The 19,616-nt window shown below is 34.5% G+C and overlaps 1 protein-coding gene across 1 annotated transcript; it reads right to left on the bottom strand.

Moving 5' to 3' along the window:
* Positions 1–10,737: 10,737 nt before the first annotated feature.
* CSNKA2IP (casein kinase 2 subunit alpha' interacting protein) lies at positions 10,738–12,882 on the bottom strand. Its single transcript, XM_054585298.1, has one exon. It carries the CDS (start codon positions 12,880–12,882, stop codon positions 10,738–10,740), a length of 2,145 nt encoding a protein of 714 aa, XP_054441273.1.
* Between the last annotated feature and the right edge of the window lie 6,734 nt (positions 12,883–19,616).

Raw genomic sequence — 19,616 nt, 5'->3', positions numbered from 1 at the left:
TGTGGTTGTTTTCACCATCCTTATTTACAAGTCTCTTTTTCAGGTAGCTTTTAATTAAACTCAGGTGATTGTTCTCCTATTTAATTTAATTTCCAGTCTGGTTCTGGGAGGCTGTGCATGATATAGTCTTCTACTCTGCTGCCACCTTGGAGCCCCCAAACTTGACTGATTCTTTTTCATGGTTTCCATGTCTTTTTTTCATGCTGCTAAACTTCTAAATTCTTTGAGCATAACTATAGCCATTTTTTTTTAAGTCTTTGTCTGGTAAATTGCTTGCCTCTGTTTCATTTAATGCTTACTTTGGCAATTTCCTCAGTTCTTTCATTTGGGGCATGGTTTTTGTCTTCCCATTTTAGCTGCTCCTTTGTGTTTTGTTTCTATATATTAGGTACATATGTTATGTCTCCCAGTGTTAGTAGGGTAGCTTTATGCAATAGATGTCCTGTAGGACTCTGGCACAGTCTCTTTGATCTCCTGAGATGGGTGTTCCAAAAAATATCCCTTATGTTTGTTGTGTGAGCCCTCCTGTTGTAATTGAGTCTTGATTACTATTGGCCCATTCATGAATGAGGTCAGCCCTCAGGCTGGGTGACTGTGAGGATCAACTTGAACCAAAGTGTGTAAATTGCCAGTGCTGATCACTCACAGTGTAACTTGCTACAGCAGGGTCTTTTGCCTGCCAAGCTATTCCTTTATATGTGCCACTTGTGAAACTACTTGGATCCTGCTCTGATATTTTCTAATATCTAAAGCTGGCACCTGAGTGTGTTGGTTCTGGGGCCTTTTGGGAAGGACGCTGCTGCAGTCAATATCAGACACTGCCTGTGACTGGCCCTAGGCAACCTGTGTGGAAGTACAAAATGATTCACAGTTCGTGGCTGCCTCTGCAGTCCTGGATGTGCATGTAAAGGACCAAGCTGTGCACCAAGGCTGGCTTCCACTAGCGCTGAGCCTAAGGGCAGGTTAGCAAAAGGCCCAAGTAATGCTAGATCCACTTCTCCCTAGTTCTGCCTGCTGGCAGCCTGTTAGACTCAGTAGCTGAATGAGCCTCTGACAGTACTTAAGGTTCATACAATACTTTTTTTTTACTAGATTTTCTATACATACATTATTTCAATCTTTGCACACTCAGATCTACCACTTTTTTTCCTTTATGACAGTTCAGTTTGATTTGTGTTCAGAGAGGTTATTCCATCTCAAGGTCATAAAAGAGGATATGTTTTTATTATTTTATAGCTTCATTTTTTATAATAATTTCAGTCATCTGAAATTTGTCTCCCTCTCAGAAATGACTTTGAATACTATTCTCCCTAATATGGCAAGCCAGTATTCCCAGTTCTATTTAATGAATAATACTTCTTTTGCAACCAATGTGGAATTTCATTTTTATTTTGAAATTAAAATTTAAGTTTAACATCTGGATTCTATATTTTGTTATATTTATTTGATATTTGTATATGCTAAGAACTCCATAGCTATATAATGTTTTTCAATTTCTCTTGGAGTTGGTTCCTTCCAGTTATTCTTCATTGTTTTCTCAATGATATTTGCAATTTTTAACCTAAAAACAACTTGGCTATGTCCAAAAATATCTCGCTGGTACTTTATTTGAATAAATTTTAATGTGCATATGAATTTAGATGTAATTAACATCATTAAAACTTCAAAAATGTTATGCAAAATAAACTATATCTTTCAATAAAATTACTTTTTGCCTCTCTGTATTATTTTAACTGTTTTTTTTGTTTTGCAATTTCTTGGTTTTTTTTAAATTTTTTATTGTTCAGGTACAGTTGTCTCCATTTTACCCCCTTTCCTTCCCACCCCACCCATCCCCCCCTCCCATCATTGATCCTACCCCCTTTTGGCTTTGTCCATGTGTCCTTTATACATGTTCCTTGATGATCCTTCCCCAATTTCTCTCTGTTATCCCCTCCCCCATCTCCTCTGGTTACTGTCAGTTTTTTCTTTATTTCAATGTCTCTGGCTATATTTTGCTTGCTTGTTTGTTTTGTTGATTAGATTCCCCTTATAGGTGAGATCATATGGTGTATGTCCTTCACTGCCTGGCTTATTTCACTTAGCACAATGCTCTCCAGATCCATCCATGCTATCATGAAATGTAGGCACTCTTTTCTTTTTGTTATACAGTATTGTATTGGGCAAATGTACCATAGTTTTTTGATCCTCTCATTTACTGATGGGAACTTAGGTTGCTTCCAGCACTTGGCTATTGTAAATTCTGCTGCTATGAACATTGGGATGCATAGGTTCTTTTGAATTGGTATTTCTGGATTCTTAGGGTATAATCCCAACGATGTAATACTGGGTCAAAAGGAAGTTCCATTTTCAGCTTTCTGAGTAAATTCCATAATGTTTTCAAAAGTGGCTGCACTATTCTGCATTCCCACCAATAATGTAGTAGGCTTCCCTTTTCTCCACAACCTTGCCAGCACTTGTTGTTTGTTGATTCATTTATCATGGCCATTCTAACAGGTGTGAAGTGTCATCTCATGGTTTTAATTTGCACCTCTCCAACAGCTGGTGATGCTGAGCATTCTTTCATATGTCTCTGGGCGCTGTGTACGTCCTCCTTGGAGAAGAGTCTGGCCAGGTACTTTGCTCATTTTTTAATTGGATTTTTTGTCTTCCTGGAGTGAAGTCGGGTGAGTTCTTGACATATTTTGGAGATCAAACCCCTGTCCGAGGTATCATTTGCAAATATATCTTCCCATATGATTGGTTCCCTTTTCATTTCGCTGATGTTTTCTTTAGCTGGGCAGAAGCTTCTTATTTTGATGAAGTCCCATTTGTTTATTCCTTATGTTCCTTGCTCTCGGAGACATATTGGTGAAAATGTTTCTGCGTGCAATATCTGAGGTGTTCCTCCCTATGTTCTTCTCTAGGACTTTTATGGTGTCACAACTTATATTTAAGTCATTTATCCTTCTTGGGTTTACTCTTCTGTATAGTGTAAGTTGGTGATAGACTTTCATTTTTTTTTTTGCATGTAGCTGTCCAACTCCCCAAACACCATTCGTTAAAGAAGCTATTTTTACTCCATTTTATACTTCTGCTCCCTTTGTCAAATATTAATTGACCATAGAGACATGGGTTTATTTCTGGGCTCTCTATTCTGTTCCATTGATCTATCTGTTCTTATGCAGTACCAGACTGTTTTGATTACAGTGGTCTTGTAATATAGTTTGATGTCAGGTATTGTGATCCCTCCTACTTTGTTCTTTATCAAAATTTCTGCAGCTATTTGGGGTTGTTTACGGTTCCATATAAATTTTTGAAATGTTTGTTCTACATCTGTGAAATACGTCATTGGTATTTTAATAGGGATTGCATTGAATCTGTGGATTGCTTTGGGTAGTATGGACGTGTTGATGATGTTAATTCTTCCAATCCATGAATATAGTGTATACTTCCATTTATTTCTGTTTCCCTTGATTTTTCTATTTAGTGTGATGTAGTTTTCTGAGTACAGGTCTTTTACTTCCTTTGTTAGGCTTATTCCTAGGTATGTTATTTTCCTTGATGCTATAGCAAATGGGATTTTTTTTCCTGATTTCTGATTCTGATATTTCATTGTCAGTGTACAAAAATGGCTTCGATTTCTGAATATTGACTTCATGTCTGGTTGTTTTGCCAAATTCACTTATTAAGTCAAATAGTTTTTTGGTGGAGTCTATAGGTTTTTCTATGTACACTATCATGTCATCTGCAAATAGTGACAGTTTTACTCCCTCCTTTCCAATTTGGATGCCTTTTCTTTCTTTTTCTTGTATGATCACTGTGGCTAGGACTTCCAATACTATGTTGAATAGAAGTGGTTAAAGTGGACAACCTTGTCTTGTTCCCAATCTTAGTGGGAGAGCTTCTAGTTTTTGCCCATTAAGTATGATGTTGGCTATAGGTTTCTCATATATAACCTTTATTATGTTGAAGTATGCACCCTCTACTTCCACTTTGCTGAGTGTTTTTATCAGAAAATGGTACTATACATTATCAAATACTTTTTCAGCATTATTAATATGATCATGCAATTTTCAATTTAAATTTATTTTTATTCTTTATTATTGCTTCATATTGTAGATTATAGTATTTATTTTTGCATCATTGCTGATTTGTATATTAGGTTAATGATTTGTATATACTAATTTATATTTAACATACTATGTTTCTAATTAGCTTTTTCAGGTTGATTCACATATTTCCTTTTTTCCTTCTTGTATTTTAAAAATAAATGTTTACAAAACATGTTTTAAATAATGAGGTGAATTTTATTACATTTATGGTGTACATATAGCAGTTTTAATTTAAGTATGGCCAATTATATAAATCTCTTTTTTGAATAGAGCCTTTTATGTTCATTTTACCTTCTCTACTGCCTAACTATTCATATTCAAACATATACCAAATATGCATGTAGTAATGCACAATTAATAAATCACACATTTATAAAAAGATAATTATATAACTTCAAAGATTTGAATAATGACTACAAACTTAGTTCACTTTTAAGACTAATATATGTAATTTACTTAAGTGTTTTAAACACTCAGAAATGCAGGTAAAGTCATCATGCACTTTAAGGATGATTACAAAATTAATAATACAATGAGATTACATTAATTTCTTCATTTTTTTGTTTTTTATTTTTACTTTTTTTTCCTTGCAATTAGCTAAACTATAGAGTTAAGAGGAATCTTTTCAGAGTAGCTAATGTAACACATGAAAAATGTGGATGGAAAATTATTAGAACTAGAGGATTTGGTTTTGCTCTTCCTAGTGGCTCTCCTTAGTCTTATATCCCTTTGGACTATTTTAATAGACTAAAAAAAAAAACTAAATATTTGAATTTCTTAACCAGACATATACTCAAGTTGGTGACCTTAATTTTATCATTTCTGACCGAGGTTTGATCTGTATCAGTTAAGTATAGACTTTTATCAATTCCTTTTACAAAGCTAGACCTATTTTCCCCTTGATAAACCAATGAGACCTATAATATCAACACCTTTATAATTTTATTTTCATGAAGAAATATTTTATTACTCTGACCTTATAAAAAATTAAGTGGCAATTTCTTCTAAAATTCAATTTTAAGACATTTCTTTTTATAACTGGTCTTTAATGATAATTATCTTACATATTTATGATATAAGACAGGAACTTAATTTTTTTCCACCTGGAAAGCCTATTTTCCAGCAACATATGAGATCTGTCCAGGAGGTATCCAGTCATGTACTATGAAAAATAGAGACATTTATTGAAGAAGATACAAGATACAGGAAACATTGTATATAACAATGATGCCTCAGTCCTCTTCAGATTAGGTATCATGGGGCCTCATACATTTCTCCCAATCACCATCAGCTGCCCCATTGTGTTTTCTTAAATCTCATTGACAGTCTGAAATCCCTCTCTTTTCAAAGGTGATTTTAGTTACTAGAAAAGCCAGAAGTCACAAGGTGCTAAATTTGGGCTGTAGCAGGGCTGAGTCACCCATGTGATCTGATGTTTTGCAAAAAAATATTCTTCACAAGATGTGATGCATCAGTGGGTATGTTGTCATGATGAAGCTGCCAATCACCAGTTGCCCAGAGTTGCCATCTTTTGAATCACCTGAATAGTTTCCATGGAGGAATATTCAAGCTTAATGCAAAATTTGATGCAGATTCGTTGCTCTGCTCGCTCCGTCATTTTGAATGTGTCGGCCACACAGTACATATGCTCAGTCAACAACATCTACCACCCCCACTAACTAGTACAATGAAGTTGTCATTGTTCACACATGTGCATTCCAGTCCATTCTTCTTGGCTACCAGGTTACATCAATGTTGGGCAAACTGTTCTCATTACATTAACAATGGCTGGACATTTTCTGGAGTGCTTTCAGAAAAGCATATGCAGTGCTTTCTGTGAGCTTTCTATGCCATAATCTAAGAAATCTCCCTGTGTATGCTTGATCCCAACTTCTTTTAGCTACAAAAGGATAATTATCATTTGTCCTCTATATGATCAATTTTCTCTTTCCCAATTTATTCTTATTAGGAAACAAAAAAGAATATATGTTTTAACATCGTACAAAAAGAAATCTGTTTTACTCCAGTTCCAGCTACCACCTAATTTGATCACTTCTCTTACTATTCAAAAAGTTGGTATGCTGTTCTAAATACTTTTTTTGAGTTCTTTCATATACCCAAACTAACTGGCTTATGACTACACTGTTACACCAGAGTTACTGTACTATTTTCAAGGACATTATAGGCCATTGTGTTGTTAAGCAAAACTCTTAATCTTCATCTTAGTTGTATTTTCATCAGGAGCTCATTGATAAATTAACCCTTCTTCCCTGAAAGACATTCTTGTTTGGATTACTTGGTACTACCTGTTTATGGTTTTCTTTCTTTCCTTCTCAGTCTCATTTGTGACTTTCTTCCTCATAACTGTAATATCTAAATACTATAGAGTCCAACATTCAGTCCTTATACCTGTTTTATATCTAGATTCACTTTCACAGTCTCTTTTTAAATTTTAGATAGGTAATAGATTTTAAATAATTTATATATAAAACAAATAGTTTATATATACAGTTTTATATATTTATATAGTTTTAGAGAGAGAAAATGTTTTAGAAACACCAATGAGAATCAAGGAGTGAACTCTCCATTTCAAAATGAGTCAAATAAGCCATGCTGAAGAAAAATGCTGAAGAATGGTGTCCGCAGTAGAGAACTGGATTTCATCCAGTGAACTCCCTGGGAAGGGAATGATAAGAGGAGAGTTGAGCATGCAGTGCTGGAGATGTTGCTGAAGATGGACCATAGCATAGGGCTGAGAGAAAGGGATTTAGCACTTTGGTTAGGGGTAGGAAGAGAAGCTATAAGAAGCAGTGCCACACAGGATGGGAGTATTGGTGATTTTTCTCAGTGATTGACTGAAAAAGCAAATTAAGATTAATTCTTCCCATATCAAGACAGAAAACAGTGAAGAAATACACTCATTCTATTCTAGTATAATGTCACTTATTTTACAAAAATTAAACATGCTTATATTTGCAGAGGCAAAATATGGAACAATATATTAAAATTTAAGAATTTTTTAAGAGGGAAACAAGGCTAGATTTCTAAAGTATATGCTTGGTTATTGTCTGAATTTTTACAAGCATGTACTATACATATATATACATATATGTACTATGTATATATTAGATCTGTATTTAGAATTAACATTTTAAAAGTTTATATATGCAAATTTCCCTTAACATATTTCAAAGATTTCAAATAACTGAATAAATTATAAAAACCATTTTGTTTTAAAATTTCTATTTAAGTTAAAGTTTCATTTAACTTTTATAGAAAATTTTTTAATTTTGAATATTGGTTTCAACACTATGTTTGTCCAAGTTAAATACTTTTTTTTAACTCTTGAGTCAACTCAGATTAGTGTTCTTCAACTTTTTCTTTTATATTCTGTGGAAAATTTACATAGTGTCAAATATAATTAAAATCTGCATATTGATTCATGTCAGAAAATGTATAGTCATTATTTTTGACTTGTCTTATGAAAAGTTTTCATTTCAACATAAATTCTCTATTTGTTTAACCAGATCATAAATAAGCTTTTCCTTTCTTTGATACTACAAATTTCACTTGTATGCAGGGTCATATCAATGAAATATATAAATCACACTGACATTTTGTCTTAAATTATTGTATATTTGGAAAATACCCATTTTGCTTAAGGAGATTTAGAATTAACAGCACAGTAAATTTTCTTTTGTTCACAGCTAAACCAACACGAATTGGTAAAGACAAAAGATCATTAAATTCATTGTGTCCTCTTTCTTTTAATGGGTTCCATAAACTGGCAGTGATTTATAACACTTCTACTCATATACTTAATGATTTTAACAACTACATGCACTATATTTTTAATTGTCTCACAAAAACTGAGCACAGATATTTTTAATATATATTATAGAGTGGAATAAAACAATAAATTAACCATCAGATTTAATTATTATATATAAAGGATTTTGAATTAAGTATATGTTTTTATTGATGGAAAATTTTCATATTCTGAGTCATTTTTCATGGTTTAATTGGATTTCACCTTGTAAAATTTTTAGTCTTTTCTCTTAATTTTATAACAAAGTTTCTATCATTGAAATAATTTCTTCATCCCTTCATGTAAAAATACTTTTTTTATTGTTCAAGAATCCAAGACATCCTAAAACCTGTCAAAATTACAAATTTTAAATCTTGTTTAAAAACTATATAAATAAAAAAATATATTATTTCTTTTGTATTAAGTTTTATTTCCTTTACTTTTTAGGCAGATTACTGGAAAGCAACATTTACCTAGATTGTTAAATTCTATTTTGAAGGTATTTATAGTTTGTAGATTTATTTAAAGTATTGTTTTTCAATGACTGGTATGTTTGGACTTAGATTGACCCTCTTATTTTGTTTTCTCATTAATTTTTTTAAAAACAACTTTAAAAAAACTTTTGCTCATACTTCTTTTTAACTGGACAAATTTTATTTTTGTTTTTCCTTTTCAATTATTGAAACATCCACAATTGTATCTTTACAATAGTTGTTCATGTAATTTTAATATCATACATAATATCTCAGAGAATCTAACATAATATCTTTGCTTTTTAAAAAAATGTAAGACCGTTGGCATTGACTGGCATGGCTCAGTTGGTTGTGTGTTGTCCTACAAAGTGAAAGGTCACCAGTTCAATTCTTGGTCAAAGAACACGCCTGGGTTTGGGGCCCAATCTCCAGTTGGGGCACATAGGAGAAAGCAACCAATCAATATTTCTCTCTCACATAAATGTTTCTCTCTCTCTCTCTCTCTCTCTCTCTCTCTCTCTCTCTCTTTCTCTCTCTCCCCCTTCTTTCTTTCTGTCCTTTTCTGTTTCTCAAAGCAATAAAAAAAGTGTCCTTTGGAGAGAAAAAGATGAATAGCTTCAATAGTATTAACTCAATATCAACACATATCTTTAGGGTATTACTCTACTCTGAAGACTAGGTTTTAAAAAATAACAGATATAGTGAACAGGGTTTTTCAGTCTGGTGAATAAAGGTAGACAACAAATGATTGCTTTATAATGTGGTTAAGAGAAGTACAAAGAGTGAATACATAGTTCCATGGTAATAGGAAGGCCAAATAACTGTGTCATAAATGGATCAGAACAAGATTTCCAAGATGTCAAGAAAGACAAATAGAGCTTTGTAGGATAAAAATGTAAAGATGGAAAGATCATTTTGAACAGCAGAATTATTCATTTAAAAGTACAATGTAAGGAAGTCCTTGGCACATTTTATAAGTTTTAAAGAGTTTAGTGTGGCTGAAGCATTCAGTAACAGACTAGGGAATGAGAAATCAGTTTTGAGAGGCAAAAATAATTCAGTAATAAAAGGAATTCAGACTTTGCCTCAGAAAACTCTGTGCAATGGTAAAAGGAATATAAGCAGTGGAGCAACATTATCAAAATTGTGTCTCAGACATGCATTCAAAAGTTAAAATACATGTTTAGGAGTTATTGCAGTAATACAGGTGACAAATAGATGTGACCATAACTAGGATAGTGGCAATGGGGTTGTGGGGAGAAAAAAAAGGCTGGATTCTACAGGTAAAAAAGACATAGAACTCATGGACTTGGATGAGAGTAGGCAATAAAAAAAAACAGTCAAACATTACTCTGTGATGGATAGTGGTACGTAAACTGAATTTGAGAACATAGGAGCAAAGGATTGTAAATGTAAAAATATAAATTGTAAATGTAAAGATGATAAAATTTGGTTTGACCATGGTGAGTTTGAGATGCCCGTGTAATTGGAAATGGCCACAATGTAGAACAGTGAACAGAAAGACATGGTGTGCAGGGGCAGAATTATGAGTCATCATAAAAAAGATAATATTTTTAGCCTTTAGAAATAGAGATAATTACTTAAGGTAAGTAGGTAAGTCAACTCCCTTCTCTTCCCATTACCAGTAGACCCAGTGGGACAAAGACATTTTTTAAACATTTTTATTAACCCTCTTTGAAAGTGATGAGCAGGTGACTATAGAGCTCATTATTTCAATATTGTCACAGTCAGCATAAGATAGGATTAGGTGTACCAGTTAGTTATTCATTCTGAGATTTGTTAAGTACGGTTAAATAAATCATTGGATTTCAGAGAATGGAATAATAACACAGAATTTTCCCTAGAAACACAAAACTAAGAAGATGACTCTCTATTTATATTCTTACCTGTTAAACATGATCTGAAATTTCTTTAGAGATAGGAAACAGATTAGTATACATGGATGAAGGATACTGTCATTATCATGTCTTATGAGGAAAGAGAATAACAATGAGTTGGATACTATTCTGGGCAAGACAGATAAGGTATTTCAGGTCTATATCCAATTATAATTAATTTAACAATAATTATATAATGGCTACTCTAAGACAGGAATTCACTTAAAAACAAGAGATTTAGTTTTGGTTTCCAGGGATCATAGTTTATTATTTATCTAAGAAATAGACTTGAGAGTAATAATTCCCCTTAACTAGGTGTATCATCAGCTAAAATATAGTCTCATTCAGTCGTTACTAAGAATTTTAGTAAGTATGATAAGGGAATCAAATTTTAGTCTCAAAGAACTAAGAGATCAACTGCTTCCAAACAAACAAAAAATTAATTTAATCAAGATTTCTCTCATTTACTTTGTCTGGAATAATTTGAACAGTAGACTTGGCCCCTTTGGCCCTTTCACTGTGGTGCTATCCCTCACAGGATTTGTTTTGGGAGGTGGAGACTGACTTTGATGTGTTTTTCCAGGAAGTAGCTGGTAATTTTTGCTACATATAAACTCAAGCCAGGAGATCCCTGGAGGCAACCGGTGGTAACTAACTAACTTAGTGAACACACAACCTGAAAAGTTAGATGTGGTAGACTCTTTGCAAGGATAGGGTGAGGAGGGTGCAATGGAACAGGAAGAGGAGGAAGAAGATGAAGAGGAGGATGAGGAGAAAGATGTGGAAGAGGGAGAAGATGGGAGCCTAGTCTGTAGTTGAGGATTACTTTTCTTAACATAAAGCAGCCAGTCAATAGCCTGGGCCTGTTGACTTACAACTTTGTTTTCAGGGGCTGCTGTCAGCAAATTTTTCTTCACATTAAGCCCATGGGTGTTATCAGGTTCAAAGGGAGAAAACTGTGATATCTTCTTCATTCCTTCAACACTCTCTTCAAGGGCTTCATCAGGTTGATTTTCTTTCACAGGGAATGGAAGATAAGATGAGAAAGAAGTCTCTGGTAGAGAAAGGATAAAAACTAATTTCACCTCTACATCTCTCTCAGAACTGGGCTCAGGTGTTGGTACGACAGACAGTATTGCACCACGAGGATCTTTTTTTCCTGTAAGATGCTTACACTGAGTTTTTATGCAGGAAGCACAAGCTAAACAAACCATGTAACGTGATGAAAGGCGGGGACCAGGATGAGGATTTGGCTTTCCTCTCATCCTTCGAAAGAGAATTTGCCTAGAGAGATCCCTTTGGATTCTGGTCTTGGAAAGAGAATTGATAATTTTATTTACAACATCATCAGGGACAGTTCCACCTTTAACAATGCAAGGATAAATATAATCTAAAGTCCATGGAATTTTTTTATTTGAATATGTTTTTGCATAATGATCAAAGCTGCGCTTGCTCTGGATTCTGGAACCCCGTGTTGTAGCAGCTATATTTTTGGAGCTTGACAATGATCTACGTGAGACATTTAGTTTGAGATGGGATGAAGATACATATGTGGCTCTGTGATTTTCATCAGGTGAAGTGGTGTTTTGAAACTTGGAGTCATAAACTGGTGAGCTCTGAGTCCTATGGGTATGATTCAGAGTAAGCACTGTCTGGGATTTGGACTGGAACAATGGAAAACTCTGAGTCTGGCGAACAGAGTATGATAAAGGTGATTTCCTCGGTCTTGAGTTAGAAGATGGTAAACTCAGAACACAAGGATTAGGGTTCAATATAGGTGGTGTCTGGGGTCTGGAGTCAGGTATCGGAGATCTAGAAGCCATTTGACTGGGCTGCAATGAAGGTGATATCTGAAGCAAGTCATTTGTTCGGCGTATAGACGTGAGAGAGGGGGAGCTCAAAGATCTTTGATTATTCTCCAATAAAGATGCCCAAAGGCTGTCCAATGAAGATAATTTCTGAGTCTTAGACTGAAGTAATGCTGCCCTAAAGGCTCTTTGATTAGGTCCCAAAGATAATGATGCCTTGTGGGTAACAAAGGGAGGTGTTTCTTGATGTTTGAAGGGGATGAATGAAGAACTTGAGACCTTTTTATTAGACTTCAGTAAAGGTGATTTCCAACAAAGGTCTAAGGAAGTTGTATTCTGAGGTTTGGGGAGGGATAATTGTGAGTTCAAATTTGTTTGATTGAGCTCCACTGATGACGATGATTTGTTGAGGTCAAGTGAAGATGTTATTTGAGGTTCAGGGTGGAACGAAGATGAGCTCAGAGATCTCCAATTAGGCTGCAATGGAGTTCTCTGGTGGAGGTCTAGTGAAGGTGTAGCCTGACGTTTGGACTGGGGTAGCGGTGATTTCAAAACCCTGTTACAGAAACCCTGTGAAATTGTATCCTGAGGCTTGGCAGAGAACCTCTGCACCTTCTGGCTGGATCTTAGTGGAAGTGCTGCAAAGTGATTACTATCAGATTGTACTCTGACCAAAGACTGATTATTGAGTTGATTTAGATTTTCACCTGTGTACTGATGGGTTAATGAGTTGGTTGTGGCCAGTTTGTAAGAGTGTTCTAAAGGCACAACACATTGATCATAATATGCTAGTGGCACCATTCTATAGTGGTAGAGGTCTTTTTGAAAGCAATTTGTTTGTAGAGATGGTTTAGTAACTGATAGAGTCTTTTAGCTGGTTTCCATGGACAATATATACTTTAAACAAAGTCTTTGATAGTTTGTGACTTTTATCGTGTAAATGCTCTGATAATTCTCAAATATTATAAAGTATCTCAAATTGAGTTTTAGATGTGGTTGAAAAAAAAGTGTTGAAAAACAATTTCAGATTCTCCTGTTCTTTGTAGTTTCCTAGAGTTTTTTTCTATCTTCTTTTTAGTTTCCTAGATTTTTTTTTTACCTTGAGGAAATAATTCCTGTTAAAAAAAAATAGTAAAGAGAGTTCAGAAGAGTTCCTAATAAAGATGAAAACTTTCACAATTTGTTATAGTGACTAGAACACAGGCTTTATGTTAAATCTCAGTCACGGTATGTGAAAATTTTGAGTTAAACTTTTTGAACTCATTTGTCCATCTGTAAGATAGCTAAATATTATATTTAATTAATTGGGCTAAAGACTAAATTTGTGTGTGTGTGTGTATGTGTGTGTAACAGTGTGTAACCACGATATAAGTATTTATAGTATTATTTTAATTATTGCTTTGGTAAATTTAGTAAATTCACTAAAATTTTAGTAAATTTTAGTAAAAAAATGTTTTAGTAAATATGTATAAGTATATATAATTTGATGCATGACATAAAGTCTTAGAGGAAAATGAAATGGAAGTTCTGAAATGTTGGTTTTCAATTTAAATTTGATTACCCATCATTGTCATCTTTTAGTTTAAGTCTATTGCATACTTTTAGCATTTTTTTCTCACAGAACTCTCCAACAGGTTTCATATTTACTGTTACTGTTATTCTATTACAGTTGTCCCAATTCTTCTCTCTTTGCTTTCCTCTGCTCAGCCCACCCCCTGCTCCCACAGTCAATTCCCACACTGTTGTCCATGTCCATGGGTCATTCATACATGTTCTTTAAATAATCCCTTCCCCTTCTTTCCACCATTATCCTCCTCCTCTGACCTCTCTGGCAACTGTCAGTCTGTTTCATGCTTCCATGTCTCTGGTTCCATTTTGGTCATTAGTTTATTTTGTTCATTACATTCCCCTTATAAGTGGGATCATATGGTATTTGTTGTGACCCAGCAATTTCACTCTTGGGAATATACCTAAGAATCCCAAAACACCAATTCAAAAGAACTTTGGTACCCCAATCTTCACAGCAACATCATTTGCAGCAGCCAAATGCTGGAAACAGCCTAAGTACCTATCAGTAAATGAGTGGATCAAAAAACATTTACACAATGAAATACTACACAGCAGAAAGAAAGAAGGGACTCCTACATTTTGTGACAGCCTGGATGGATCTGAGAATATTATGCTAAGTGAAATAAGCCAAATGATGAATGTCAAATAGTATTGTTCTTATTTGTCAAAATTACAGCTTTTGAAAATGTAGACTACTATCTTTTAAAACTAATGGCTTTGAGAAGATCCAAGATTATTGTGAAGTAGGTGGAAAGTACAAGAACCCAGGACCGAACTAAAATTACAGCTAAATTATGGAAGAATCATTCTGAATAGCCAACTGAACATTAGTTGGAAATAAGTCTTATAACCAAGGACATACAGAAGAACCACTTCACCACAATGAGACTGGTAGGAAGTGAAAAGGTGCAAAGGGCTAGCTGGGCTCACACAGGTGGCAGTTGAAGTTCTAGAGGGATATTTCAGTGGCCACCAGGAGTTCCCCCTTGAGGAGTGTAGGATGGAAACCCCAGCTCACCTTCCCAGCCTGCAGCACTAGAGCCTGGGAAGAAACCCAGATAACACCCAGCTATAAAAAAGCAGTGGGTTTTTTTCCACCAGGAAAAGACAGCTGGAGATACAGAGAGCCTCTTTAAGAGTCAATGCACAAAGTTGTGGTTGCAGCCACTTACCCTGGGTTCTGGCAAAGTGAGGACAGAGTGGTCTAGAACCATGTGAGGAGGCTCTGAGGTTGGTGACTCTGGGGCGAGAGCTGAAGGGTCAGTTGCCAGGATCCCTGTGCTGAATCATCCCCATATTGCAGAAGTCATCTTTCTTGGACAGAACACTCCTTTCCAATCAGCATAAGCTGAAGGGGAAGCAATAGACCCACTCACAGGAATCCTCTTACTTCACCGAAGAGCTTGTGCCAGGCTACAAAGGAATACAGCCAGATGCCTTTTCAGTGATTAAACCTAAGAGCAAAGGTGAATCTCTGGGAACTCTGAGACTTTAGCTGATACTTCCCTGGGTCTGCTACTGATAAAAGCTGCCCAAGGTATGCAGTGCTGTTCTTTCTGCACACAACCATAGTCAGCAGAAGAAACCACAAGCTATGAATCACCAATAGCTCCAAAAGGTTGCCCAGGTCCAGTCACAAGCAGCATCTGTCATAGATCCGCAACAGAGTCTTTGCAGATCTAACAAATACATAGAGACAAATACAAAGAGGCAGCCGAAATAGAAAAAGAAATGGGCCCAAAATGAAAGAAAAAGAAAATTCTACAGAAGAACTACATGAAATGGAGGTAAGCAATTTAACAGATAGAGAGTTTAGTAATGATTATAAGGATACTTAACAGCATGAAAAAAGACAAAGAAGCTACAAAAAAGGACCAGTCAGAGCACAGAATGCAATATCTGAAATAAATACTACACTGGAAAGAATAAATAGTAGGTTAGATGAAGCAGAGTATCAAATCAGAGATTTGGAAGACAATATAGAAAAACATCCAAGGAAAGCAGCAAAATGAAAAAGAATTAAAATTTATGAGGAGAGCTTAAGAAACTTTTGTGACAACATGAAGCATAACAATATCTACATCATGAGAAATACCAGAAGGAAACAAGAATGAGGAAAGGATCAAGAACCTATTTGAAGAAATAATGACCAAAAACTTCTCTAATCTGGTGAATGAAAAAAAACACACAAGTCCAGGAAATGCAGAGAATCTCATACAAGATGAATCCAAAGAGGTATATACCAAGACACATAACAATTAAAATGGTAAACCCTAAAAACAAGAAGGTAGTCTTAAAAGCTGCAAGAGAAAAGCAGATAGTTACTTACAAGGAATGGGTCAACAATGAAGGGTCAACAATAAGGTCATGGAAGAAATCAAAAGATATATTGATACAAATGAAAAAGAGAACACAAGAGCATTTTGATGGTTGTCAGATAGGAGATGGGTGTGAGGGAATAGGTGAATAGTTGAGGGGATTAAGAACTAAGAATAGGTAGTTACAGAATGGCCATGGGGACATAGTATATAACATAGGAAATGTCATAGCCAAAGAACTTATATGCATGAGCAAGGACATGAACAATGGCATGGGGATTGCCTGAGGGAGCAGGGAGCGCTGGATGGTGGTTGGTTGCGGGGGGGAGGGGGCAAAGGGAAAAAAATTGAGAAAACTGTAATAGCAAAATCAATAAAATATAATTTAAAAATAAAAATAAATTAAAACTCAGCTACTCAAATTTGTGGGACACAAGGAGAGCAATGCTAAGAGGGAAATTCATGACATTACAGGCCTATCTCAAGGGACAAGAAAAAACTCAAATAAACAATCTAAACAATCTAAATTTACACTTAAAGGAACTTGAAAAAGAACAACAAACAAAGCTTAAAGTGAGTGGAAAGAAGGAAATAATAAAGATCAGAGCAGAAATAAATGAAATAGAGTCTTAAAAAATGATACAAAAAATCAACTAATCCAAGAGCTGTTTCTTTGAAAAAATAAACAAGATTGACAAACCTTCAACCAGATTCAACAAGAAAAAAAAAGAATGACTACTCAAATAAATAAAATCAGAAATGAAAGAGGAGAAACCACAACTAACACCAAAAAAATACAAAGAATTATAAGAAAATATTACAAACAACTATATAGCAACAAAAATGGACAACCTGGAGGAAATGGATAAATTCCTAGAAACATTCAGTCTTCCAAAACTAAATCTGAAAGGATCAGAGAATCTGAATAGACAGATTAAACCTAGTGAAATTGAAGCAACAATAAAAAAAATAAAAAATAAAAAAACCTCCCAACAAACAAAAGCCCTGGACTGGAAGTCTTCACAGATGAATTTTATCAAACATCCTGAGAAGAACTAATACTTCTCATTCTCAAAAATTTCATAAAATTCAAGCGGATGAATGAGTCAAAAGTATATTTTACAAGACCAGCATTTTTCTAATTCTAAAACCAGATAAAGACACTACAAAAAAGAAAATTATAGGCCAATATCTATGATGAACATAAATGTTAAAATCCTGAACAAAATATTAGCAAACGAACACAGCAATGCACCAAAAAGAACATATGACATGATGTAGTTAGATTTATTCTGGGAATGCAAGGTTGGTACAACATTAACAAATCAATAAATGTGATTCACCACATAAATAAAATGAAATTTAAAAACCACATGATCATATCAATAGATGCAGAAAAAGCATTTGATAAAATCCAGCACCCATTTATGATATAAACTCTCAGTGAAGTGGAAAGAGAGGGAACATACATACGCATAACAAAATCTGTATAGGACAAACACGCTGCATCATGCTCAGTGGGCAAAACTATAAGCATTCCCCTTAAGATCGGAAACAAGACAGGGATGACCACTTTCCCGTTCTTATTCAACATAGTGCTAGAAGCACTAGCCACAGCAATCAGACAAGTAGAAGAAATAAAAGGCATACAAATTGGAAAGATAGAAGTAAAAATCTTCTTATCTGCAGATAACATGATACTGCACAAAAAGAAGCCTAAAGATTCCACCAAGAAACTCCTAGAACTGATAAATGAATTCAGCAAAGTAGCAGGATACAAAATTAATATCCAGAAATCAGTTGCATTTTTACATGCCATTAATGAACAATCAGAAATGGAAATTAAGAAAACAATCCGATTCACAATTGCTTCAAAAAGAATACCTACAAATAAATCTAACCAAGGATTTAAAAAACTTAGAAAATTATAGGACACTGAAAAAGATACAAATAAGTGGAAGCACATATTATGTTCATGTATAGTAAGATTTAACATTATTAAAATGTCTATGTTGCCCTACGCAATCTATAGATTCAAGAAAATTCCTATCAAGATACCAACAATGTATTTCACAGAACTAGAACAAATATTTTCAAAATTTATCTGGAACCACAAGGGGCATTGTATACCAACAGTGATCCTGACAAAGAATAAAGTTGGAGGAATCGTGCTACCTACTATGAAACTATACTATAAGGCCATAGTAATCAAACTAGCATGGTACTGGTATAAAAACAGACATTTGATCAATAGAATAGAATAGAGAGGTCAGAAATAAATTTGCACCTTTATAGCCAATTAATATTCAATAGAGGAAGCAAGTACATAAAATGGACTAAAGAGAGTTTATTTAATAAATGGTGTTGGGAAAATGGGACAGATACATGCAGAAAGATGAAACGAGGCCACTTTCTTACACCACACAAGAATGAATTCAAAATGGATCAAAGACTTAAAAGTTAGACCTAAAGCCACAAAAATCCTAAAAGAAAACATAGACTATAAAATCTCAGACATGGCTTGCAGCAACATTTTATCTGATATCTCCCCAGACAAGGAAACAAAAGAAAAAAATAAATTGGACTACACCAAAATAAAATGTTTTTGTACAGCAAAGGAAACCATCAACAAGATAAGAAGACAACTCACTGAATAGGTGAATATATTGACTGATGCATCCAATAACGAGTAATACCCAAAATTTATAAAGAACTTATAAATCTCAACACCAAGAAAAACAAACAATCAATTTAAAAATGGGCAAAAGACCTGAATAAACACTTCTCCAAAGAGGACATACAGGTGCCCAATAGACAAAAGATGCTCAACGTCAGTAATCATCAGAGAAATACAAATAAAAACCACAATGAGATATCATTTCACATCTATCAAAATGTTGTAAGAAGGTGGTCTAGTTTCATTTCTCTGCACCTATCTGTCCAATTTTCCCAACACCACTTATTGAATAAACTGTCTTTAACCCATTGTATGTGCTTGCGTCCTCTGCCAAATATTAATTGACTAAGGTGTGGGTTTATTTCTGGGCTCTCTATTCTGTTCCATTGATCTATGTGTCTGTTTTTATGCTTGGACCATGCTGCTTTGATTACTATGGCCTTATATCATAGTTTCACATTAGGTAGTGTGATTCCTCCAACTTGGTTCTTCTTTTTCAAGGTTACTATTGCTATGCAGGGCCTTCTGTGGTTCCATATAAATTTTTGAAATATACATTCTTGTTCTGTGAAATATGTCATTGGAATTTTGATAGGAATTTTCTTGAATCTATAAATTGCTTTGGGCAGTATAGACATTTTAATTATGTTAATTCAGCCTATCTATAAACATGGTATATGCTCCCTCTTATTTGTATCTTTTTCAATTTCTTTCTTCAGCGTCTTATAATTTTCTGAGTACAGGTCTTTTACACCCTTGGTTAGGTTTATTTCTGGGTATTTTATTCTTTTTGAAGCAATTGTGAATGGGATTGTTTTCTTAATTTTCCTTTCTGATAGTTCATTATTGGCATATAAAAATACAACTGATTGCTGAATACTAATTTTGTATCCTGCTACATTGCTGACTTTATCAGTAATCCACCTTTTTCTATCCAATTCCACTATTTTGGGATAGACTATCAACAATCT

The sequence above is a fragment of the Pteronotus mesoamericanus genome, unplaced genomic scaffold (genome assembly GCF_021234165.1).
Source record: "Pteronotus mesoamericanus isolate MK-2021 breed Mesoamerican mustached bat unplaced genomic scaffold, CSHL_Meso_final contig_82, whole genome shotgun sequence".
Classification (NCBI taxonomy): Eukaryota; Metazoa; Chordata; class Mammalia; order Chiroptera; family Mormoopidae; genus Pteronotus; species Pteronotus mesoamericanus.
This window is presented reverse-complemented; position numbering and strand designations above follow the sequence as displayed.

Excerpts from the sequence above, each read along its gene's own strand:
- CSNKA2IP (XM_054585298.1), bottom strand. The coding sequence starts at position 12,882 with ATGGTGCCACTAGCATATTATGATCAATGTGTTGTGCCTTTAGAACAC.